The sequence below is a fragment of the Schistocerca nitens genome, chromosome 5 (genome assembly GCF_023898315.1).
Source record: "Schistocerca nitens isolate TAMUIC-IGC-003100 chromosome 5, iqSchNite1.1, whole genome shotgun sequence".
Taxonomy (NCBI): Eukaryota; Metazoa; Arthropoda; class Insecta; order Orthoptera; family Acrididae; genus Schistocerca; species Schistocerca nitens.
Window position 1 is genome coordinate 355,427,584 of NC_064618.1, and position 24,665 is coordinate 355,452,248.

At 36.7% G+C, this 24,665-nt stretch overlaps 1 protein-coding gene across 1 annotated transcript in view; it reads right to left on the reverse strand.

The window, feature by feature from the left end:
• Positions 1–24,665, reverse strand: part of LOC126260454 (dynein axonemal heavy chain 6) — a 1,163,459-nt gene that overhangs the window by 369,714 nt on the left and 769,080 nt on the right. Inside the window, exons 83-84 of the mRNA XM_049957783.1 lie at positions 10,756–11,001; positions 2,493–2,730 (exon numbers count right to left, since the gene is read on the reverse strand). Coding sequence (XP_049813740.1) covers positions 2,493–2,730; positions 10,756–11,001 — 484 coding nt within the window. The remainder of the gene's footprint in view (positions 1–2,492; positions 2,731–10,755; positions 11,002–24,665) is intronic.

A 24,665-nucleotide genomic window follows, 5' to 3' on the forward strand; every position in this document is an offset into this window, starting at 1 on the left:
ATTTATTTGTGGAAAACTTTGAGAACAAGTCGCTGGACTTGGCTAAAAAAATTTACTGGCACATTTTGTGATATATCTTAAAGTGTAACACACACGAAAAAGATCAACATTATATGTGAAAGCATAGCTTCTCTTGCAGCTTATTAACCTTAGAGACCAGTATTATATGTGAAAGCTTTGCTTTTCATGTAGCAACACTATGTATGTTAATTTAAAACATTAACTTTTTCTGTTTGTATGTCCATGCTACTTTAACAGTGATGTTACTATTAGCTGACTACATCACGTGTCCTGTGGTCTGAATATCCGCTGTCATCGTCTGGTGGGATCACGTGACATGAGCTAAGACTGGCTTACAAAAGCGTATTGCAATCTTGATTTCAATTGTTTTGTTAGTAACATGGTGCGTTTGGTGGAATTCAAATTTGTAATTTGGTAATACAAAAACATGCAGTGTACATGTTGCTGCACATCCAAAATCTTTCCAAAAGGGGTTTTCTTCCCCGAGTTTCGTTTTCTAAAGTGCCGGGAAATTCTACGCCCATGTATAAAAACATAACCATTCAGAGGATTGATAAGTTTTACAGTTCCGAGGGAAAATATACTGTCATTTAATAACATGGGAAAAGTGTGTTTTCATCCGGGAGGAAGTGTATTTTTAACTGGGAAATCCAGGAATTTTTTTCCCTTGTTCACATATACACCCTGATATTATAAAAATGGATGTGAGTATGGGAATATGTTCCACATCTCCTCTTAAACCACTGAACTGGTTTCAACCAGATTGGATATACATATTCATTATTGTCATGCAACAATAACTGTGGGCTAAGAACCCCCTACCTATCATAGTGCAGGAGATATGACATCTTAAACAATAAGATACTTGAAAAACTGCTGCATCATGCATGACATTTAAATTTATTACTCTACTTGCAATGAATTTTGCAGACAGTATCCACATATGCTGCTAAATGCACCTACAAAATTATATCATGGTATTAGTCATAGTTCAGGACATATGACATCACAAACACTGAGATGCATGAAAAATTGCCGCATTGTGCATGATGTTTGAACTTATTACTGCTTTGCTTCTAACAATATCCACAATACATTTTGCAGAGAGTATCTACATATGCCAATGAATGTACCACAAAATTATATGATTGTGAGACAAAGATATCAGAAGATATGATGTCACAACTCTGAGATTCATGAAAAACTGCCGCATACTACCTGACATTTAAAATTATCATTTCTTTGGTACTAACTCTATTCACAGCACTTTCCCACATATGGTGCTGAATGTATCTACACAAATATATCATTGTACGACACATAGTGATGAGATATGACATCGTAAACACTGAGATGAGTAAAAAAATGCTGCATCAAGCATGAAGTTTTAATACTTTTATTCTTTACTACTAAGACACTCCTACAGTCGAGTCACCATAAGGAAATGTCTGACACCACTTTTGATAGCTTTGAATTTTGAAGTGCAAATGGCTTAGACAAAACAACAGCCTCCTACAGTTTTATGAAGAGGTGTTACCCCAGAGTTGTTTAAAAAAATCACACTGTAGAATTACATTTGCCATTACAATTAACAAGTCACAGGGGCAGTCTATTAAATACTTGACTCTCCATATTTTTTTTCATGGACAACTTTGTTTCACTTGCTCAAGGGTGGGCTCACCCAAGAATATATTTATCAAAGCTCCTCAACATGTAAATAGAAATATCGTTTACAATCTAGTTATGAATTAAATAAACATTACAGAGAAATTTTATTTTGCACTATGTATCTTAACTTTGGTACTGTTTTATACATGTGTACATTATGCATATTTCTTTGTATGACTGTTTCAAAATTTCAGGGGTATTTTCATGAATGCATGGGAAATGAAATTTTTTTGATATTGTTCTACAAATACAGTTATTTTTTTTCTAATAGAAAATTGGCAAAATGAACACCTGAGCAATGCTGGGTTTGTCATTTAATTCTAATATAAAATACTGAATAATTATGTATCAGAGAAGAATGTAAGGTGATATGGACCAAGCCCTATAAGCTGTGCAGCACAATGTGTCCAGTGATGACAATATTTATTTTAAGAACAATAATTCATTCTCACTTATTAATGATAATGGATGTGTTAGAAGGGAGAACTGTGGTTAAGACGATTTTCTCTCTCTTAAGCCAAATAATCACCACCTTCATCACTTGTCCTAAGTTCAGCTGTGTTCAGATTCAACTTCCAGTAAAGCATACATTTTGTTTGACCACAGTTACTTCCAAGATCTGATAAATTTTGTGACTGTTTCTACAAAAGATCCTACCAGAATAAGTTGCTGCTGAGACACTGATGCAAGAAGCAGCTGACAGAGGCACTATGTCTTTTCCTTTTCTGTGTTATTTCCACCTCTTATGAGTGAGCCACAAATCTCATACCAATTCATATTTAATGGTATAATAATCTGATTACCTTAACAGATTTCTCCCATCGCAGCTGCTCATCACCAAGAGCAGTTGTGAGGTGACCAGCACGAACCAGACGGTTAGCAGTGAGTTCCATCATTCGTTCAAGCTCTGCTTTCTCATTGACACTTCTGTCATATGTTGCTTCTAGGTCTGCAATCTGTTTCTCTACTGCTGCCAACGCTTGCTGTTTCTCACGCAGTACTGACATTATTTGATTGAGTTCCTGTTCTGCTGCTGCCAGCCTTAAATAAAGAAAATAAAAAGGTCACAAGTAATCATAATCAATATTTCATATACTTTTAATCGTAAACTGTTGTGCTCCAGATATTCACCCAGTTTTTATTTTCTATCTGTCATGAACTGAAGGATCAAAGAACCACAGTATACTCTGTCATACTTGGTGCTTGGAAAGATAACATTAATAGTTAGAACTTTTTAACATTTGACTTCATCAGAGTATCCACTAATAGCAAGACTGGAAGATCATAGTTTAGTGACTCACCATTTTGTAGGGCATTGGAAAGAGGACACAAACAAGGATAGGACAGGAGATATTCTAGTCTGTTTGAAGAAACCATTTGGTCATTCTTGTGAAGCTGTTAAGGGCACATATGAAGAACTGAAATGAGCATGGATTTAAATCTTGAACATCTTGCACTCAAGATTAGTGTTTTAACCACTTCATTACCATGTTACGATATGCACTGGCCTCCAGTCTCAGTACTTAATGAACAAGATTATAGTGATTACATAATATCTTTTCAAAATTTGCTCAGTTTGAGGAAATATGCAACCTTTAAAATGCCACAGTTAACTGTATATTAAAACACTAACCAAGAAGATAAGGAGAGATGTTGGAGAAATGAGGCGTACAGTGATTATTTATTTACCATGATTATTTGTTTATCATGACTGTTGACCCAATAAATACCGAAGAATGTAAATGGGATATAAGTGATTTGATACAATACTTATTTATTTAAACCACTTGATCACATGCAGCACAATGTACTACATGACATTGTACTTGAAACTGTCATGTACAATATGTATACATAGTAAAGTTAATGGATTAACTTACTGAATAGAAGCAGTGGTAGGGGAGAGTGTTTACTTTGGTACAATGTTCAGGCTTTCACCTCTAGTGAGCCCTGCAGTAGAAGTTTAATACAAGGGTCACTCCAAAAGAAATGCACACTATTTTTTTTTAAATCCATATTATATTCTAGATGTTTGAAAGTTTTACAGTGTATAGATACATCCTTTAGGAACAATATTTTCATTTCTCCACATAATTTCCATCCCTCTCAACTGCCTTATGCCATCTTAAAATCAGCGCCTGTATACCCGCACGGTAAAATTCTGGAACAACCTGTTGGAGCCACTGTTTGGCAACATGCACAAGGGAGTCATCATCTTCAAACCTTGTTCCACAAAGAGAGTCTTTCAGTTCCCCAAAGAGATGATAGTCACATGGAGCCAGGTCAGGACTGTAAGGCGGGTGTTTCAGTGTTGTCCATCCAAGTTTTGAGATCACTTTCATGGCTTTTTGACTGACATGTGGCCGTGCATTGTCGTGCAACAGCAAAACATCCTGCTTTTGCCGATGTGGTCAAACACGACTCAGTCAAGCTTGAAGTTTCTTCAGTGTCATCACATATGCATCAGAATTTATGGTGGCTCCACTTGGCATGATGTCCACAAGCAACAGTCCTTCAGAATCGAAAAACACTGTAGCCATAAGTTTTCTAGAAGGAGGTGTGGTTTCAAATTTTTTTTTCTTGGGTGAATTTGCATGATGCCATTCCACTGATTGCTTCTTCATCTCTGGTGAAAAATGATGGAGCCATGTTTCATCACCTGTCACAATTCTTCCAAGAAATTCATTTCCACCATTCTCGTACTGTTCGAAAAGTTCACTGCATACCCTTTTTCTTGTTTCTTTGTGAGCCATTGTCAACATCCTGGGAATCCAACTGGCACAAACCTTTTTTAATGCCAACACTTTCAGTATTCTGCAAACACTTCTTTCTCCCATCCCTACATAGCTTGACAATTCGTTCACTGTGATGCGTCTGTCAGCAGTCACCAATTCGTTAACTCTCTGCACATTGTCTGGAGTGTGTGTAGTTCAAGGCCTGCCACTGTGAGGACAATCCTCAATATTGTCGTGCCCGCTTTCATCACGTAACCTGCTTGCCCACCCACTAACTGTACTGCAATCGACAGCAGCATCTCCATACACTTTTTTCAACCTCTTGTGGATGTTTCCCACTGTTTTGTTTTCACAGCACAGGAATTCTATGACAGCACGTTGTTTCTGACGAATGTCAAGTGTAGCAGCCATCTTGAAAACATGCCGTGATGGTGCCACTCACGGGAACAGGTTGAACTAAGTTTGAAAACAAGCAGGAAGGATGTATCTACACACTAAAACTTTCACACATGCAGAATGAAAACTGTATTTTTACAAAAATAGTGTGCAATTCTTTTGGAGTGTTCCTCATACATGTTCTAATTCCAATTTTAAGGGATGACATTCACTTTTTATGTACTATAGTCTTTTTCTGAAATTACAAAAATTAAGGTTTCTCCAAATGTGTGAACATGTTCCAAGGTACAACTTTGTCTTGTACCTAGGAACAAATATTCAACTGAAATTTAAAGGTGTTGCACCTTAGAAAATCTTCTTCATGTTCTATTTAATAGTCTATCTGTTGCATTATTATCTAATACACAGCAATAATCAGTAAGTAAAATCAAATTAAGCAGACATATTATCAAAACCAGTTACAATTAAATACATCTGGAAAGAAAAGCTATTGGAAAGTAATGCAAATTTCCACACTCAAGGCAGGTAAAATTGTCAAGTCATTAAAGAAACTCACTTCATTTGCAAGTATCAATGTTCCATGGTAAAGACCTCCTTCCATTTCAAGATATAACATGGTTCATAAAAAATGAAGAATGGCTTAACTGTACACATGTATAAATATACTTAGGAATAAAGAAAAATGCACCACAAAGGAATTATCCAGGGTTGCCACAAGTTTCTCCAAGCGAAATTCCCTAATTTCCAGACAAGCTTTAGCATTTTTCGTAACACATTTAGAGATCTCAAGGGTAAATTGACAGTCTGTCTTTGCAGCTACTATGCAATAAACAACAGTATTGCAAACGAGGAAATATATATAGACACACACATGACAAGCAGATGGCGCTTCTTGATGTGAGCAAAAATTTTAAGTACTAATGTCAACATCTTTTGTAATGAACTATTTTTAAATGGAGAATGCAACCCAAATGGTATGTGTGTTCCAAACTGCGGTGATTTTATTTCAATAAAATGAAACACATTTGGTGACAAAAACATGTATTTCCTTGGTGTCACATGACTGATTTAAAGACTGATTACCCTGTAGTTTGGTCCCTTTATTCCCCAAACCAACCAACCAACAGATTTAAAATACCTTTACTGATTTCAGAAATAACCTCAGAAAAAAGTAGCCCTCTTGAAAGAAGTACAAAAGGTGGGGAAAATTGTGTAAACCAACACTATAGCCTAGGTGACCACCAATAAAATGTTGGTTCTACTATGTTTGTTATTGTTGATTATTACCGACCCATTATTTTACAGGCATTTTGAGATTTTTCTTTCGAGGAATATATGAGTTCATAGTGTACAAACCACCACCAACTGACACAATTTTCTTCTTCTTATTGTCCATACTTTCTAACATATAAACTAATTTTTAAGTCCGTCTCTAATGACCTCGTTGTCGACGGGACGTTAAACACTACTCCCCCCCCCCCCCCCTTTTAATTTTTAAGTAACAAAATGTACTTGAATAAATGTCTATAAAACACCACACCATACAATGCAGTGACAGTTACAATTCCTGAAATCCATCACTCGTGTCATTTGGCCTGCTGAGCAGCACCACAGAACTGGGTCCATGCATAAACCATGAAAAGCTGCTGCATTACACCACACACAAACAGACCTGGCCCGCAGGCAGATCAGTGAGATTGGATCCAAAAGGCAGTGCCTGCACATTAGAGGGAACCAAATGTCTTCAGATCAGTAGGCTCAATTAATTATGGACATCCATGAGGTTTTGGTCCGTCACAGAAATCCACTCGTATGGTTGGCTATTCAGGCACCACAGACATGGTGATGAAATGAGAGCATGGTGATCAATCCATGCAAAAGATAATTTTATCAAATACTCTGAGATTCAATAATAATGAGGATAGGTAGCAACTCCATGAAGATGACTGCTGAACCACAGACCGACATGCAGAAAAGACAATCACACTCTCACAACTAAATATTCAGACATAGCTTTTGTCAGAAAACAAGAGCACATACACACATTCACACAATCACTCAGACACAACTTATGCACACATGACCACTGCCTCTGGCCACTGTATCTATGGTCTCTGAGAATCAGATCCTAACAAACCACTCCTCATGCCTCCCTGCCTCTCATCGGCAACTGCTCTAGGCTAGTGGAAAGAAGTGGTGCCAGCACTGACTGCAAGCTGAAGAGAGTGGTAGGATGGGGAGAAGCAATATTAATGAGGCAGCAAAGAAGCAGCGCACATACTCAGCTGTACTCAGCCAATGATGAAGCATGACACTGAGACAAAAATAAGATTTTTCCAGTGTTTTTTTTTTCCAAATCTCCCTTATTTCCCTGACAAGTTTGAAATTCCCTGATTTCCAGAACCTGTGGCAACCCTGTTATCCAAATGGGGTGTAAATCAGTAGATGTGATGTCTATGTATATGTACATGTAAAGACAAACAAATGATTATAATTTCAGAAATACTGGATTATTTATGCAAGAGAAAGAACTTCACAAACTGAGCACATTAGTAACACGTTGTTCCACCTCTGGTCCTTACGCAAGCAATTATTTGGCTTTGATGTGTTAGATTATCAGAATCCTTATCTGGTTAGAGGGCCTTTCCCATAATGCTCCAAGCATTCTCAATTGGGAAGAGACTCACCAACATTTCTGGCCAAGGTAGGTTTGGCTAGCATGAACACAAGCAGTAGAGACCTCGCCATGTACAGGCGGGAATTATCTTCACAAAATGTAAACCCAGGATGACTTGGCATGAAGGGCAACAAAACAGGGTGTAGAATATCATCAATGAAAAGCTATTCTGTAAGAGTGCTGCATATGACAACCAAAGAGGTCCTGCAATGAAATGAAATGTCACTGCAGACTATCACTTCTGGCTATCAGGCCATATGGCGGAGACAGTCAGGTCGGTATCTCACAACTATGGGGGACATATCCAGACACGTTTTTGCTGGTGTCAGGGCTCTGTTCAAAGCAGGACTCAACACTGAAGGCAATTCTAATGAGATTCCAGGCTGAAGTTGTGTCTGGAGATGCTCTGGACAATAGTGAGATACCAACCTGACTGTCACCCATGATACAGCTCGACAACCAGGAGTGATGGTCTGAGATCCCATTACTTTTCATAGTAGGACTGCTTTGGTTGTCATCTGCTGTACCCTTACAGCATAGCAGGATGTTGGCAATATTGTATAACTCGTTTTGTTGCCTTTCATGGCAAGCCATCTTGAGCTTTCATTTCAGTACGATAATGACCGCTCGCACATGGTGAAAGTTTCTACTGCTTGTCTTGATGCCTGCCAAATCTACTTTGGCCAGCAAGGTCGCTGTATCTCTCCCAACTGAGAACATGTAGAGCATTATGGGAAGGGTCTTCTAACCATCTTTTGATTTTGATCATCTAATGCACCAACTAGAGAGAATTTGGCATGATATCCCTCAGGAGGACATCCACTCAACTCTGTCAATCAATGCCAAGCCGAATACCTGCTTGCATAAGGGCCACAGACAGACTAACACATTATTGATTGGCTCAATGTGTAAAGCTCTTTCTTTTTGTCTTAAGAGAGTAGTTCTAAAACTCTACACTTCCATCTAGAACTGTGACAGCTATTCCCTGATGCCTTAGCACATTTCCTATCACCTTGCCCCTCTTTCTTGTCCTTTTTTTAAATGTATTACTTTTTTCATTGTTTATATGGAGAAACTTCTCACTCCCCGTGTCATCACTCCACCCTATTTTCAGCACCTTTCTATAGCACCATGTCTCAAATGCTTAGACTCTCTTCTTCTTTAAGCTTCTACAGTCCACATAAACTCATACAAAAAGTAAAAAGGCTCTGTACCTAGCTTATGGAATTAATAATTCTTTATTTGGTGAGGAGAGATGGATATGTTTGGGAAGGTTGAAAACAAAATATGTTGGGGAAGGTGAAAAAGGAAGGGGAGGTTACTCAGGCCCCATCAAGAGAGAGAGAGGGATCAACCTGCTGTGAGGACGAGGGTTGACAAGATGAGAAGTGTCATAGGATGTAGGTCATACTCTGTCTGAATCCTCCCCTTCATCTTTTCCTACCCTCATTCTCACTGCAGGTGGGTCTCTCTCATCCTGTGGTCTGAACCACAAGTCCTTCTTTTTTAACTTTTACTAATATACTCCTTTCACACCCCCAAAAAAAGACCTATTACTTCCAAAGGCTAGGTACTCACTGACCAGCCATTCTGTCTCATAATTTATTTGAATGATTAATCTATATCTTGAAACATTCCACATACCTGAAGACCATGGGTCTTACAGAACATTAGAAAAGTTTTATTTATTATATACAATTCTATTAAACTCAATGAAAGACATTAGTGCTGCTTCTAGTTGTTTAAATATTTGTAGAAAGACATTTTTAATATATTCTCTTGCATGTTCAACTTAACCACTTAGTCCTATTTTTATTGCTACATTTAAAAAGTGGTTGTTAAAAGTACTTGTAGCTTGCGAGTTCTCAGATACAACAATGCCATTTACTTTAATTGTTATGGTGTCCTGTACAGACTAGCTATCCTGTCTCCCATTTCACAATATATCATTTAGTTTTAATCTTATTTTCCGCATTACTTATTTCTATCAGGATTTGAATACTTCTGGACATTTTACTGACATTCCTTAAAATACTACAGTTTTTTGTAGTATGTGAGAAATTTCAGATCTAGACTTATTTCCCATCTCCCTCTTACAGGTCTAGACTTATCTCCCCTTTCCTTCTTACATGAGATTTTAATTCCCTTAGTGATACATGGTTTACTTTTTTTTAAATAATTTTTCTGGATAACCTTTTGGGAAAACTACTTTCAAATACTTGTTCTGACACAAATTCACTATGGAAATAATTGAATTTGACATTAACTTCTCTTTCTATATGTCTTTTAACCTACTCTTAAAATGATGCATTCTGTTTTCATTGATGAGGGCTGCTTCGCAGGAACCTGCCTCAGGGCTGTATGGAGCTATACTGTTTACCTCCATTAATTGTGCATCATGAACAGTTAGTTTATTAACAACTGGACACACATTAATTGTTTCAGCCTGAGCACTGTCTATAAATATGTTATCAATCATGGTCCTGCTATCTTGATGCTCATTAGTTGCAAAATTAACTACTGAAGTTATATTGTAACACCCAAATAATGATACCAGTTCATTTTTTCCTGCCTATATCTTTCAAGAAATCCACATTAAAATCACCATAAACTGCTAACTGTTTCTTCTTGACTGCCTGGTACCTCAATAATGCATCTAAATTTTTCATAAATAGCTGAAAGTTTCCTAGAAGGAATCTTGCAGGGTGTTACAATCACCAGAGACGCATTCTGCAATAACAACTCACAAGCACATGTTTCTTGAGTTCTTATCTACACAAAAACTGTTTGTTTCAATATTTCTGACTTTCTGTCCACCTCTTACTCATGTTCCAACTCCTCCTTTTTCCATGTTAACTATACTTGAAAATTATGTTACTTTATAATTCCTGATATTTAACTGCTCCATCCATGGGGTTACATAATATTCAGAGAGGTGCAGAACATCTATATCATCTATACCCGGCTTTTGTTGTAGCACTTCTCAAACAACCTAGCCTTAAACTTGTTTCTGTGAATCTGCTGCATTCTGACTTTGCTCTAAACATGGTTCAGGCTCCTCTCTTATACCAGGTAACAAGTCAAAGTAATTGATAACCATAATCTGAAATGTCACCTCCTCCCTGGTGACATAAAGAAAACATCATAAATAATCAAATGAAGATTATCTGTGACAAACACGGTTTCAAAGCAATGAGAAAATGATCTTATGCAAGCATTATTGGAAACAAAAGTGCCAGTATAAGGAAGTGTACTAACTTTGCTTTCTTTGGCTGTACAATACGATATGCTTTGGCATAACAATCAATTGCTCGTACCCACATGCATATCGATTTACACACTTTTGATACACCTGCGACAGTCTCAGGGGTGAAGTCTGGATGATCCACATACTGTTTCAGTTTCTTCAACATGTTGTCTGTTATATTGTCCTTTTCATAGTCTTGAAGCCTCTTCAAGAAGTTAGTGTCTCCAAGCAGGGTTTTTGCTGAAGCCCAGTCAGTTCTGTAAAGATATTTAATACAATCTGCACAGATTCTGTGTACTAACAAGATGACATTCACTGACATACTATACCAATAACTACTCAGTAACAAGTCAAACCTTCTATAGTTTTCAACACCATATGATTTTACAACAGTCTTTTGAATATACACTACCTCGCTTAAGGAGAAACGTTAGAATCCTGACACCTGCAAAAGCAGTAGATGATGGAAATACATAGATGGCAGCTTGCTGAATGTCATGTACTTAGCAAAACTAAAATAATAGTGATGTATGGGAAGCTCATTGTGGTTTGAATGAAATGATATGTATTTCCCCTTTCCCATCCACACTTTTACCGTTACAATTTTTTTCTGAAACTTAACTGTTTCAGGTGTGTTGCAGCAGCTAAGATTTAGAGAATTTTAATGTGATCCTTGAATGCTCCTGGACTGGGTTAATAAGTTACATTGATGCTGTGTCGGCCAACAGATACGGACTATGTTATGCTGCCATCTATATCAAGCAAATAATTTCCATGTGAACACAGGTCTACTAAATGGAGATAGAAGCAGACAGATGGCTCCACTCAGATGTCACATGTATGCGCAGTTAACTCAGGAGTATCAACACTGTGCCTCAAGATGTTATCTGCTGCCCAGAAGAGCCCAACTGGACATTCTACTAGTTAAATGAGTCATCATTCACTGGATTCAGGACTGAACCAATATTCAACATTGTCATGCATCATATTCACACTCAAGATACATAATGTATATTTTCTCTTAATAAATTACCATAAATTGTTGCTAATTTGTGTTGTATTCAGTTTCGTCATAGTTTTCCTAAATCTATTTGGCTCTTTAGAGGTTGCATGTGAACAAGTCACCTCATAACAGCAACTATAAGGTTAATATACATGATTGAAGTGGTTTCATAAATTTACTGTAATTGACATATTGTCACAAAACTCAAAACTCATAAAGAAAAACTCAAAAAGTCAAACTTCATATTCCTGCCACAAAAATGCAGTAGGCAAGGTGGTGACAGGCACCAAGAAAGCATATATTGTGCTGGAAATTCATTCACATCAGTCTGTGTAACAGTGCAATGACACTTATGAACAATGTTAAACAAAGACCCATCAGCTGCCAACTCCATTCAGTGATGGTATGCGCAGTTAAAAGCATCAGAATTCTTCTGCAGGGGGGAATCAAAGGGTTGACTTGCAGTTAGTGAAGCAACAATTGACTGTGTGTGGGTGAATTTTGCACAGAGCCTCAGAAGTCGACAAAAATAGAAAGTAGAGTGTTCCTGACTCCTGATAGCAAAGTCAGATGCTTTGAATTTTTGGCACAGTTGCAGCTTTGGAAAGAGGATAGGTTTTGTGAGGAAATCATCTTTAATAATGAAGCAACATTTTTTGTGAATGGTACAGCAAGCAGGCACATTGTGTGAATTTGGGAGCATACTATAATGCAGCACATTTGAGATTCACCTAAAGTTACTGTTTTCTGTGCAGCTTCAGTGTTGTAAGTTTATCATCTCTTTTCTTCTGAGAAAAGACCATTACAGGTCATTGTATTTGGATATGTTGGAAAATTGGCTCATGTTACAAATGAAGAGCAACAATGTGGACTTCATCTACCAACAGTATACTGTTCCACCAACTTCCATCTTTTTTTTTTTTGTGAATTCTAAAATAGGAAATTGAAACAGATAGATCAGTTGTGATGGGATTGATGATTAGCAATTCATGTCATGGCCTCCACTTTCTCTTGACCTAACTCCATGCGATTTTTTTGTGTGGAAAGATTCAGTGTTCATGCATCCTCTACCAACAAACCCAATAGAACTGCAAAATTCTGTCAACAGTATGTTTGAACAGATTGCTAGGAACATGCACTGAACATGGGAAGAACTTGATTACAGATATGATATCTGCAGAATTAGTAGGGGAGCACTTGTAATATGTCAAAAAGACCTTTTTGAGTTTTTCTATGTGTTTCCAAAGCCCTGTGACACTATGTTAACATAGTTACAGCAAATCTATTAAGTCACTTCAATCATTTATAATAACATTGTACTTTCTGTGCTACAGAATTCTCTTTCTGTCACAGTTGTTTGATGCCAATGGTATGTGGTGGATACGGCAGTTGGACATGTGACTGGGTGAAGTGGTTCAGAATTATTAACAAGATTTTATATTTTTGAAGCTGTCATTCTTGGATAATAATTTCACTTTGTTATGCCCATTTTATTAACACAGACTAATCTGAAGATGGTCTTAACTGACCAGTTCCTAACTGTACAAATTCAAACATTAGATTGCTGTAACCTTATGAGTGTCCATGACACATTTCATCATAAAATGGTAGTGAGGTGGAAGATATATCTCCAGCATAATAACAATGCCTGTTTGGATATCGTGGTATTCAAAGGACAAAATGGTTTGATGCCTGCTTTCTAGTTTATGTTCTTATGTCCTTAACACACAGTTTTTAAGAAATATTAGCAACATCTGTCACATATCTTCACAAAAAAATGTACAAAAGGAATACAGATAGGAATACTTACAATGTAACTGGAGAAACACACACACATGCACGCATGCACTCACACTCACACACACACACACACACACACACACACACACACACACACACACACACACACACACACAGAGAGAGAGAGAGAGAGAGCAGCATAAAGAATATTACATTCAGGAAACAAATATTCCATACACATGAAGCATAAAAAGCCATTTATTTACACGTTATCTGGATCCCACTTGTAACAACTTAGTATTATGTGGAAAAGTTAATATGTTTAGAAATACAATACTTTTTAACTGAGAAAATGCAGCAACAGTTTAGTCAGTTACATTATTCAAGTTCTACTTCAACCTTAAGCCACATAAAATTTAGTAAATGTATACTGAGCACACATAGATATTATCTGTTAAGAAATTCATGTATGGAGTTGACAAGTGTAAATGATTTCAATTTATTTTAGAACTGTTTTCTTTCCTTGAATTCACCAGGGAGATGTTCTAGCTCTGGTCACAATAAAAGACATAGCGATAAGACATCAACTATTCATCTAGCCATAGCATGACAGCATAAGTAGTTTACAGTTTGGAGAACATATACAAGACTGTGGCCTGGAGCCAGTAGATAGCTATATAAGAGGCATTTGCTTGCCAGGAGCCTCTTACTATCAATTGTACGGTGGTGGTAGTGGAGGTGCAGTAATGAGTGTTTTATTACTGGAGCTGGTCAAATATTTTTGTGATTACATGCTTTACTCATTTCCATGGAAGATTGAGGCTAAGGTGCAGTGAGTGGAGGATGTTGTGTGTCTAATGTTATATTTATAAAGGCTACTACTATTTGAAATCATGGCTGTTCCTTTTTAGTCATTTTAAACAGGTGTGTACATGAGGATAGAGGAGGGCTATTATCTTACAGTATGTTTCTGTGCAATGACTTTCTTGTCTTACTATATTAAATTTCTCCAAAATGTATTCCATATTATATTATCAAATGGAAACATGGTAAATAATTAAACTCTTAGAGGTTTTCATCTCCTAAATTAGCAATTACACGTAGAGAAAATGTTTCTGATCACAAGCATTTGCAATTTTGAGTTCCAGTTTTGCCTAATGCACACTTAGGAATTTGAAATTTGAGATTTACATTCTTCCTTTAGTTTTTTTCTATTGTTCTTAGTGATGAACAGCTTGTCTTTTAGAGCATTGAATGAACTGTGTTTTTTATCCATTAAGTGAAGGTCATTTGTCCAGAATCATTTAACAATTTTTCTGAACATTTCATTTGATATTTCCTTTGCTGTTTCATCTCTATGAAAAAAGCAAAATTTTTAATTTTTCACTTTATGATAGAACATCATTTATATATAACAAGAGCAATAGTGATCCCAAGACTAGTATTCATCCACACTCATAAGAAGATTCATAATGAAAATTGCATAAGCTACCTAACATGACTCTTAATTGAATAGATTAAAAAAATGTACTCACCAAGAAGATGCAGGAGAATACATACATAAAGGTATTGATATTTGCAAACTTCTGGAGCAGGTGGCTTCTTTGCCTGGCAGAAGATTGAAGCGGAAGGAAGAGGGGTGAAGGAAAAGGATAGTGAGTAGTAGGGAATGGAGAGAGTTCAGAAAAATCACCCAGACCACCAGGTCTGGGGAGATTTACTTGATGGGATGAGAAGGAAAGACTGACTGTTGGGAACTGCACTGGAAAAGATTTGCAAACCTGAGAGCTTACATGGAAGATAGGGTAATACGTTAGAGAAGGAAAAGAAATACTGAGACTGAAGAAATTAACATAACTTAAGGGCAGGTGGGCAACAAAAACCAAGGAAATGTTTTAATACCAGTTCTCTCCTGCAGAGTTCTAAGGCACTGGTGTCTGGGGGAAGAATCCAGATGGCACATGTGGTGTACGTTTTCTTTTTTTGTGAAAATTCAATCCAAAATGCGTTAAAAGTTTTGAATGGAGCATGTGAACATATGTAATGGAACCATTTGTTTATTTTTTTTGTGAAAATTCAATCCAAAATGCGTTAAAATTTTTGAATGGAGCATGTGAACATATTTAATGGACGCATTTGTTTATTTGTAATACCAGAAGTGCCAAATAATGCAACTTAAGGTTACTGTATTGTAGCAAGCAGGTTCAACTGATTATTACCTTCAGCAACTGGAGATATCACATAAGTAATTAAAAAACTATGGTTTCATTCTTTTTCTGCAATATACTGAAACTGCACACCACTTCACAATTATGGTGAAGCACATCCAATTCAAATGCACACATTAAATCAGAATTACAGGCACAGGATTGCTACAATCTCACATGGGATTACTTTCAGATTCTCATTATTTTAATTACCAGCTGTGTTTCGCATTTATTTCTTTAGCTATATGAATATTTAAGGAAAGTTTGGAATGTTATACCATTTTATCTCTTTTCTAGTTATGGCGCATGCTACCTGCCATCAACCTACCCACAATCTTTTCCACCTCCCCCTAGCTGGTATTCTGTCAATAACACAATACATGAAATGTCCTGGTCAGTCTTCATGCCACTACTACCAACACTTTGCTTACACAGGTTATGTCCCTGTAGAAATCTCAGATGCAAGATCCTCTACTTTGTACACATCAAGCACATTCTATACTAATATTGTCAAAAACACATCCTACTCTGTCATATGTACATGTGAAGCAACACATGAAACCATTCACGTCAAACACCTGCTCTGCTATAACTTTTGAGCAATATTTTGTGTGCATGTAACTGCCAACCAACTAACTTGTCACCCTAATGAGTGGCCAATGCAAAGCTGTGAACAAATGTAGAGATTTTTTTCTTTTGCTACATTATGTAGGCAAGGATTGTCTTATAATATATTCTTTAATCATCCATTCCTCCTGGACTTAATCTCAGCTAACCCCTGTCTCATAACCCCCCCTCCCCCTCCAAACCCAAACTCTCCAAATCATTCAGTCTACACTTACACTCTCCTCTCAGAATCTTCTTCTACTCCCAGTTCACTGTTCCACTTCATTGTGTGTCACATGTAACTCCCCATGCCTATGCCAGTGCAATCTTCTCAGTGCCACTGTGATATAAATCTACTGCAGTGTCTGCTCTACTTATAAATCAAAGTATGCTTCTGAGCATACAGTTTATACCTCACCTGTTGTTTCAGAATGGAAAGCCTGTTGTTCATTATAAACTAAAATTTTACATATTAAATATTGATTCTGATGTAACTTAACATGGCACTTTTGGGCACTACATGAAATAGCTTGAAATTATACACTCTTTTCATAACAATAATTTTGCTACTTTTTACTTGCTTCATGATTCAATTTTTACTTAGTTTCAAAAATTACCCCTCCATTACTCACAGTTACTGGAAGTCAGAACTGCCTCTTACATACAGTGACATACTTTTTCTTGGTGGTAGCTTTCCCAGACTGATAACAGAGCACTGCTCAACCTACTTTCCCACATTTCCTTTGAAAAACATTCTGAATCAACTGAAGCATCATGTCGATGTACAACATTGAAATACCTTGGTAAAAGGAAACTGTTTCATGAAAAAGGCAATGTTTTTCATTAAAACACTTACATAAAAGCATTAGTAGTTTATGAAATACAAGACAATGTTTCTGATATAAATGCATTGGTAATTTATGAAATACCTTACCTGGAAGAGTCCAAGTACAGGTTTGTAATCAATGATTAAAATGTATCTGTTGATTTTGACATTTTTGTAGTGAATTACATTTTCATGTGTTTTAACTCTCCTATCACTGTGTCATTCTGGTTCAATCATTATAACCACAAGTTGCATTCAAACAGAAACTTCAATCTATGAGGGTCCTTGAATTCTGTTTTGATCCAGTGAATCATATTGAAAATTGGCCTTCAGTGTCATTGAAAATTATACAAATGTCCATTTGATTCATTAAATACTTTATTATTGTGATATAGTGTTTGGCTGATGCCATGACATCATCAGAAGCCACCATAATAAAAGAAGCCACCTCATCTCAAGGTGGGCAGTTGTGGGTAATGCTAAAGATCTTTCAGTGTTAGACCAGTTACTAATAGGTGATGGGAGCAACAGATTAAGATGATTTGATTCCAACAAATAGCATGGGGGCAACGCTTGACAGCAGCATGTTGAAGTTGAGTAATTTGTTTTTGTTTTGTGCAGAATGATGATGAACAAATATTACATGGATTTTCTGTAATTTCAAGTAACCTTAGACATAGTAAATAAAGGGCCAAAACAAATTGAGGTAAGTATAAATGTAGCAATGGATGGTGTGAATTGGAGAATCTATTGATTGGGTCTCATCTTATATGTCAAATGAATGAAACATAGATAGATCTCATCCTTTTTCTTTCCTCTTCTCTAGCTACCTCTCCCTTCTTCACCTCAGTCACCCAACCTATCACACTTTATTCTTCCTCCCAATCTCATTTCTCCTTTCACCTACATAATTGGTCCACTTGATCTGGTATCTCAACCAAGTCAAGCTGCAACACCTGTACAAAGTACTTAGCAGGACAATATGGTTGTGTGTGTGTGTGTGTGTGTGTATGTGTTATTGTTTCCAATTATCTCTCATAACAAATTTTCATAATATCTCCACATTTTCTCCTGGAGACATTTACAAATAGTTTTCTTTAAGTCAGCATATTCTATCATGCTCTTATTATTGTTTTCATGAAACTTTCATATTTCTTAAATAGTTCCTCTTTTCAATAAGAGATTTTCATAACTGTTTCTATCTACAAACGTGCACCACATTAGTTAAATAACTTTTAAACTTCCAACTTAATCAGTCTGTAGTACCTCCTCATCTATACTAATAATAAAACTGTAAAATCAATGTCTGTCTGTTTGATCTCACTAATCTCCTAAACTACTTGACCAATTTTCATGGGGTTTTTGCATGTACCTTGAGCCTGCAGTAACATATAGGTTTTATTTCATCACAATCTAATAACAGAAAAAAAGATATTATGGTTTAAAGTTTCATCTAAAACCATCATGTCAGTCTGTTTGGATGCAATAAACTGTGTAGCTACTAGATGAATCTGTATGGAGAGTTCACAAGTACTCGAATATAACTTGGGGGAACGTATAGGATTTATTTCAATAAAATTGTAACACAGAGAAAAAGACATCATAATTTAAATTTTATCTAAAATCATCTGTTCAGCTTAATAGTTTGGATTTTTGTTGTAGTACACCAAAGAAACAATAGATGGCATTGTTAGTTTTGTAGTACAGCAAAGAACCAAGGCCCTGTTTTAACTCAGTGACTGTAGTATTTTTGGAACTTTATGTCAGTGACAGAACTAAGTGCTGTAATCTTATCTTTACGAATACAAATTACCACTGAATTTACTTGGCTATGATATATAGATTTCCTGATTTTGCTTTGTGTATTAAATACTTCATGACATTACTTTCCTTCTTGTGATGAGTTTTATATATATTCTGTGGTGCCAAAAATGGATTTATTAATTTTTCTTTATTATTTGGGTGCCTATTTATTAAATTTTTATTTCATTTTGTTTAAAAATAAAAATTCCTACAAAATAACTGTCTTTCTGAATACACCTGAATGGCCGAGAGACTGAGGACTATGTAATCTCAAGAATCCAATGAAGATCATGAAGTGACTTTTCTTGCAGCTTGAGAACATCAGGCTTTAACTCACTCGTTGGAAGCTACTTTTGAAAACAAGGTGTGATGTGACTGATTGAGAGCATCATGCATTATCTGACTCCTCAGAACCCTTCACTCACAGTGACTTCAAATTACTTCTCTCCAACATAATATTATAGAAGCAGAAATTTTGATGGGAAGTGGTGCAGGTGAGCAAACTTTTGTAGTCGAAATACTGATTATTACTACATAATTTACCATTTTGCCTTGAATGTGGAGAATTCTCAGTGTGCTTATGTTATGCCATGATCATAAATGAAGCACAAGGACAGACACTATGTTTTTGGGCATTAATCTTAGTATAAGCTGTATTCAGTTACTTTTTGCTTCCATTTGGTCCTTTACATGTCCAATTCCTTACTGTTTTCTTCAGGAAGAATGTGTTGGGGCAAACATATTGTCAAAATTGAGAAATTCTGCTCACATAAGAGTTCAATTATTTGTGGTATCATATCTGAAGTTCACCACTAAGGAATTGTTCTGTAGTTTATACAGCTATTTTATCTCCACATCTAGGAATTCTACCCCCACACCTGAATATAAGCTAACTGGTACACAAAGCTAAATGATTTTCAGAAGATTTTGTAAAACAAATTTTGTTATTTCATTACAAATTTCTTCAGTATATGTAGTTGTTTGTAATTTTCTCATTTAAAATAAAGCATTCAATTGAATTTCCTACCCGCTCTGTTACTCTGACTTAAAATGGATATTTTGGTGCTGCCATACCTACAGAGTTAATGAAGGTATGAGCAAATGGAATAGGTTCCCAGATATGTGACTTGATGACCTCCTAATTGATAGAGCCCAATAGATTGTTCTCAAAAGCAAGTGTTCATCAGAGACAAGGGTATCATCAGGACCATCTTGTTCCCTATAGAGTTAATGTTCTGATGGACAGGGTGGGTAGGGTGAGCAACAATCTTCAACTGTTTGCTGGTAGTGCTGTAGTGTATAGGAGAGTATTATCACTGAGAGACCGTAGAAGCATGCAGGCAAAGTTAGACAAATTTATATTTGGTGTGATGAATGGTGACTTGCTCTAACTGTAGAAAAAAATGTAAGTTACTGCAGACAACCAGGAAAACAACTATGTAATGTTAGAATGCAACATTAGTGGTGTGCTGCTTGACACAGTCACATCACTCTAATATCTAGTATGCTATAGTATCAGTATAGTTAATTATACAATAGTGTGACTGACCTTAGAAAGTTTTTAAACATATGCTAGAAAAATCATTACAATTGATCCTTGAGTCAATTTTGGAATCTGTACATTTCACTAAAGATGTGTAAAGTTTTCTTTTGAGGTATTTCTATAGCCATGATGTTGTACCTCTTCTTTCATGACTTTCTCAGCACGGCTTAATGAGAAGGACCAAACTTTTTCTTTCATTTGCAGCTGTATTCTTGTTATGAGCACATCTGTGATACATTACAACTGATGCATTTATCACCTCTGTGATAATACAACTTTTGTTTATTATTCAGAAATTACTGAGAGCCGGCCGCGGTGGTCTAGCGGTTCTAGGCGCGCAGTCCGGAACCGCGCGACTACTACAGTCGCAGGTTCGAATCCTGCCTCGGGCATGGATGTGTGTGATGTCCTTAGGTTAGTTAGGTTTAAGTAGTTCTAAGTTCTAGGGGACTGATGACCACAGATGTTAAGTCCCATAGTGCTCAGAGCCATTTGAACCATTTTTGAATTACTGAGAAATTACTGTTGGTGTAGCAACTTCACTAATCATCACACTACAGCAGATATTGTACAGTTAAACAATACATTATCATCATCAGTTATCTACTATATTAGTAGGTCCTTTGCCTTTCCATTTTCTGTGATCCATTGCTTCCTTCTTAAGGCTGCTGTATGTTGTACCGCCCATCATGTCATGCAGTATCTGGAATCTATTCCTTCCTCGCTTCCTTTTCCCTTCTACATAACCTTCTAAAACTGTTTTGATCAATCCGTCATTCTTTCTTAATATATGCCCAATCCAATTCCTTTTTCTTCTCTTTATTACATCTAGTAACTGTCTTTTCTCTCCCACTCTTCTCAATACCTCTTCCTTTTTTACTCTGTCCATCCAACTTATTCTTTCCATCCTCCGTCATGACCAGATCTCAAAAGCCTCCAGCCTTTCTCTGTCTTTCTTCCTCATAGTCCATGTGTCAGCGCCATATAGAAGAACACTCCACACAAGACATTTATGAGTCTCTTCCTCAGTTCTCTGTCCAGACTGCTGCAGAAAATTCTCCTTTTCTTATAAAACGCCTCTTTTGCCACTGCTATCCTTGTTTTAATTTCTGTGGTGCACTTCCAGTCAGTGTCTATCCTGCTTCCAAGATACTTAAAATTTTGCACCTGTTCTAGTATTTCTCCATTCAGCACAATTTTTATTTCCTTATTTCCTCCTAGTGCCAATACTTTTGTTTTATTTGTGTTAATTTTCATTCCATATTTTTTTTTCCGTTAGTTTCAATGGTGTCCACCAAATCCTGTAATTCTTTTTCCCCTGTGGCTAGAAGGACCATGTCAACAGCAAACTTCAAACACCCTACTCTTCTTCCTCCAATTTCTATGCCTTTGTCATATACAATACATTATACTAGGCATTAAACACTGCAAAGCAATATGAAGTGGGATGAGCACATAATGATGGTAGTACGGAAGGTGAATGGTTGACTTCAGTTTATCAGGAGCTTTTGTATCTTACAGGTGTGGTCAGTTTTCTGACAAACTGAAATATTAGTGAAACCACTTTACAAAAGGGCGAGAACAAATAATGTACACAACTATTGCCCAGTTACTTTGCTACCAGTGTTTTGGAAAGTTTTTGAGAAAGCAAAGTATCTAGTGGCACATCTCAGTACACATAATATGCTGTCAGACTTCCAATTTGGTTTCAGGAAAGGGGTATCCACAGAAAATGCAGTTTATTTATTTATGTGTAGGCAATATCAGGACTAAACTATAGGCTGTTGGCAGTAGGTGTTTGCTTTGATTTAACAAAAGCATTTGATTGTGTTGACCCTGCATTACTTCTGTGTAAGTTGGAACATTATAAGTTTAATTAATTATCTCATTTATAAAATTTCTAATAAGCATTCTATAAACTATGTACTGATTCACTGTATGACCAACTAGCTGTTGCTCAAATGGTCCTATGGAAACTGACAAATAAATAAACAGTATGATAAAATACTCAATTTTTGGAATTTTTAAACTTTTTTCGAATCCTGTTCAATGTCGTACTGGATGTTTGATTATCAGAACTATTGCAAAACTGTTCAGCTTCACTCTTTCTGGGAAACATTAATGAGAAAATTTTGAGAACAGGTATTTCCAGTTAACTCGAGAACAGTTCTACTGCTGCCAATGTACATTTTGCCTAAGGACTGTGAGACAAGATCAGAGAAATTAGAGCTCTTACAGAGGCAGCTAGATAGTCTTTTCCGCTTGCTCCATTTATGGATGGAACAGGACAGAAAATGACTAGCAGTAGTACAAGATGTAGATGTAGTAGGCAAAGGCACCTAACTGTATGCTCTGATCAGTTACATTGATTTGGATTCTAAGGAGCCCGACTTACTCATTGTCTTAAATTTGCATTAAAAAAAATCTACTTGCTGTGGGGAATAATTGCAGAGGCTTTTCTACATGGAAAAAGTAAAAGTTTTGGATCTGTAAGTGGAGAGCTGCATCAAACCAGTCTCAGGACTGAGGACGACAACAACAACAACAACAACAAGTTATCTTCCCAACATACTATGATGTAACATACATTCATCAGATTGTATCCACATACACAAACATCCATGACTGCAATTTGTTGATTGTATCTCAAACTGCTTCAGTACAACAGAATAATACTACTTGTTATTTTATAATATGCTGTCAGAATTCCTCCCATCTATAGAATTTGGGTAATCCCATTTCAAATGCGTTTTGCTGGAAATTTCTTTAAACCAAGAAAGAGTTGGCATTGTTAAATGAACTGGAGCAACTGATTTCCAAATCAGTAATGATCTGGTATAAACTGCCTCTTAGAATTATGATGCTAATACATAGTAGAACATTAAAATAGACAGAAACCTGTAATAAATGTCTTCAGATTTACTATTTATTCATAATGCCTCTCTAGTTCTTCACTGCAGAACACATCTTCTCTCCCCTTTTGCTTGTTGGCCCAACTGTGGGTACTTGTCTCACCTTAGGCAGATTGGATGAATGCAGAAGAAGTGAAAGAAGGGAGGATTAAGGAGCAAAGAAGAAAAAGATAGGAGTACAGGAATATGTAAGCAGGTACAGCTTATGTAGGTTATATTTTTGACATATAATACAGGTATAACAGATCTTTTCACTGCTGCCAGTTTCTGCTTAACAGGAACTTGTGTGTGAGTAATCTTCTTATATCCTTCAGTTTGACACTCCTTTCTGGCTCCAGTCCCTTCTATTCTTTAAGGACTGTATCTTTTAGTCTCTGACATCCATCCTCCTCTCACTCAATCCTACACCCACATCCAAATTAGTGATACATCTTAATAGCCTTCTTGCTTATGGGGAAGTCAAAGCAGCTCCAGTGACTGTTTTTGCCTCTCTTGCTGTACTTTTTCTTGATTGCTGCCCTCTAGCTACTCCTCATCTTGACCACATTCACCTCACACATCCTGTCTGAGACAAGCAGAGATTAGCTATAAATGCTTGTTTTATGTTCATGCTGTATGTTTGTGATGCAATATGGATGCCAGTTGGATGGTTGAGATACAGTTACCAAAAAGATGTTCGTGTGGGGCCCATTCACAACTCAATGCCTATTCCTTATAATGATGATTCTGTTTTTGTTTTACCATCCTTAATGTTTGACCCACACAACACCCATTTCATTTTTACAGCATTTATTTATATGGACTGTAGGTTGAAGTGCTTCAAGAATTTCTGCATAAATTCTAGAACCACTTGGCTGTCCTCCATCTCGAACAAACGATATTTTAAATAGAAGTGTGAGAGAGATGATGGTTGGTTGGTTTGTGGGATGGAAGGGACCAGACTGCTATGGTCATCGGTCCCTGAGAGAGATGAATCCGACCTACTGCGCACCGCATGTTCGTGTGTGCAGGTCTAAAAACAGTCACGAGCAAATTGTGGACGCGGTGGCCAAATGGCGGCCGACAAGTACCTGCTGTATGATACATAGTGTTTCAGTGAATGTGTAGAGAAGAACAGGGAGTGTTTATGTATTATTCAGTGATTTTAGTGACTGTGATGTTTGTTAAGGACACATGAAGAAATGAGGTTAGACTTTCAAGTAATTCATGTGTTGGACCTGCTAGAAGCAAGACATGTTCATAAATTATGGGTGGTTCTCAAACCAAATCGCTTAAGAATGT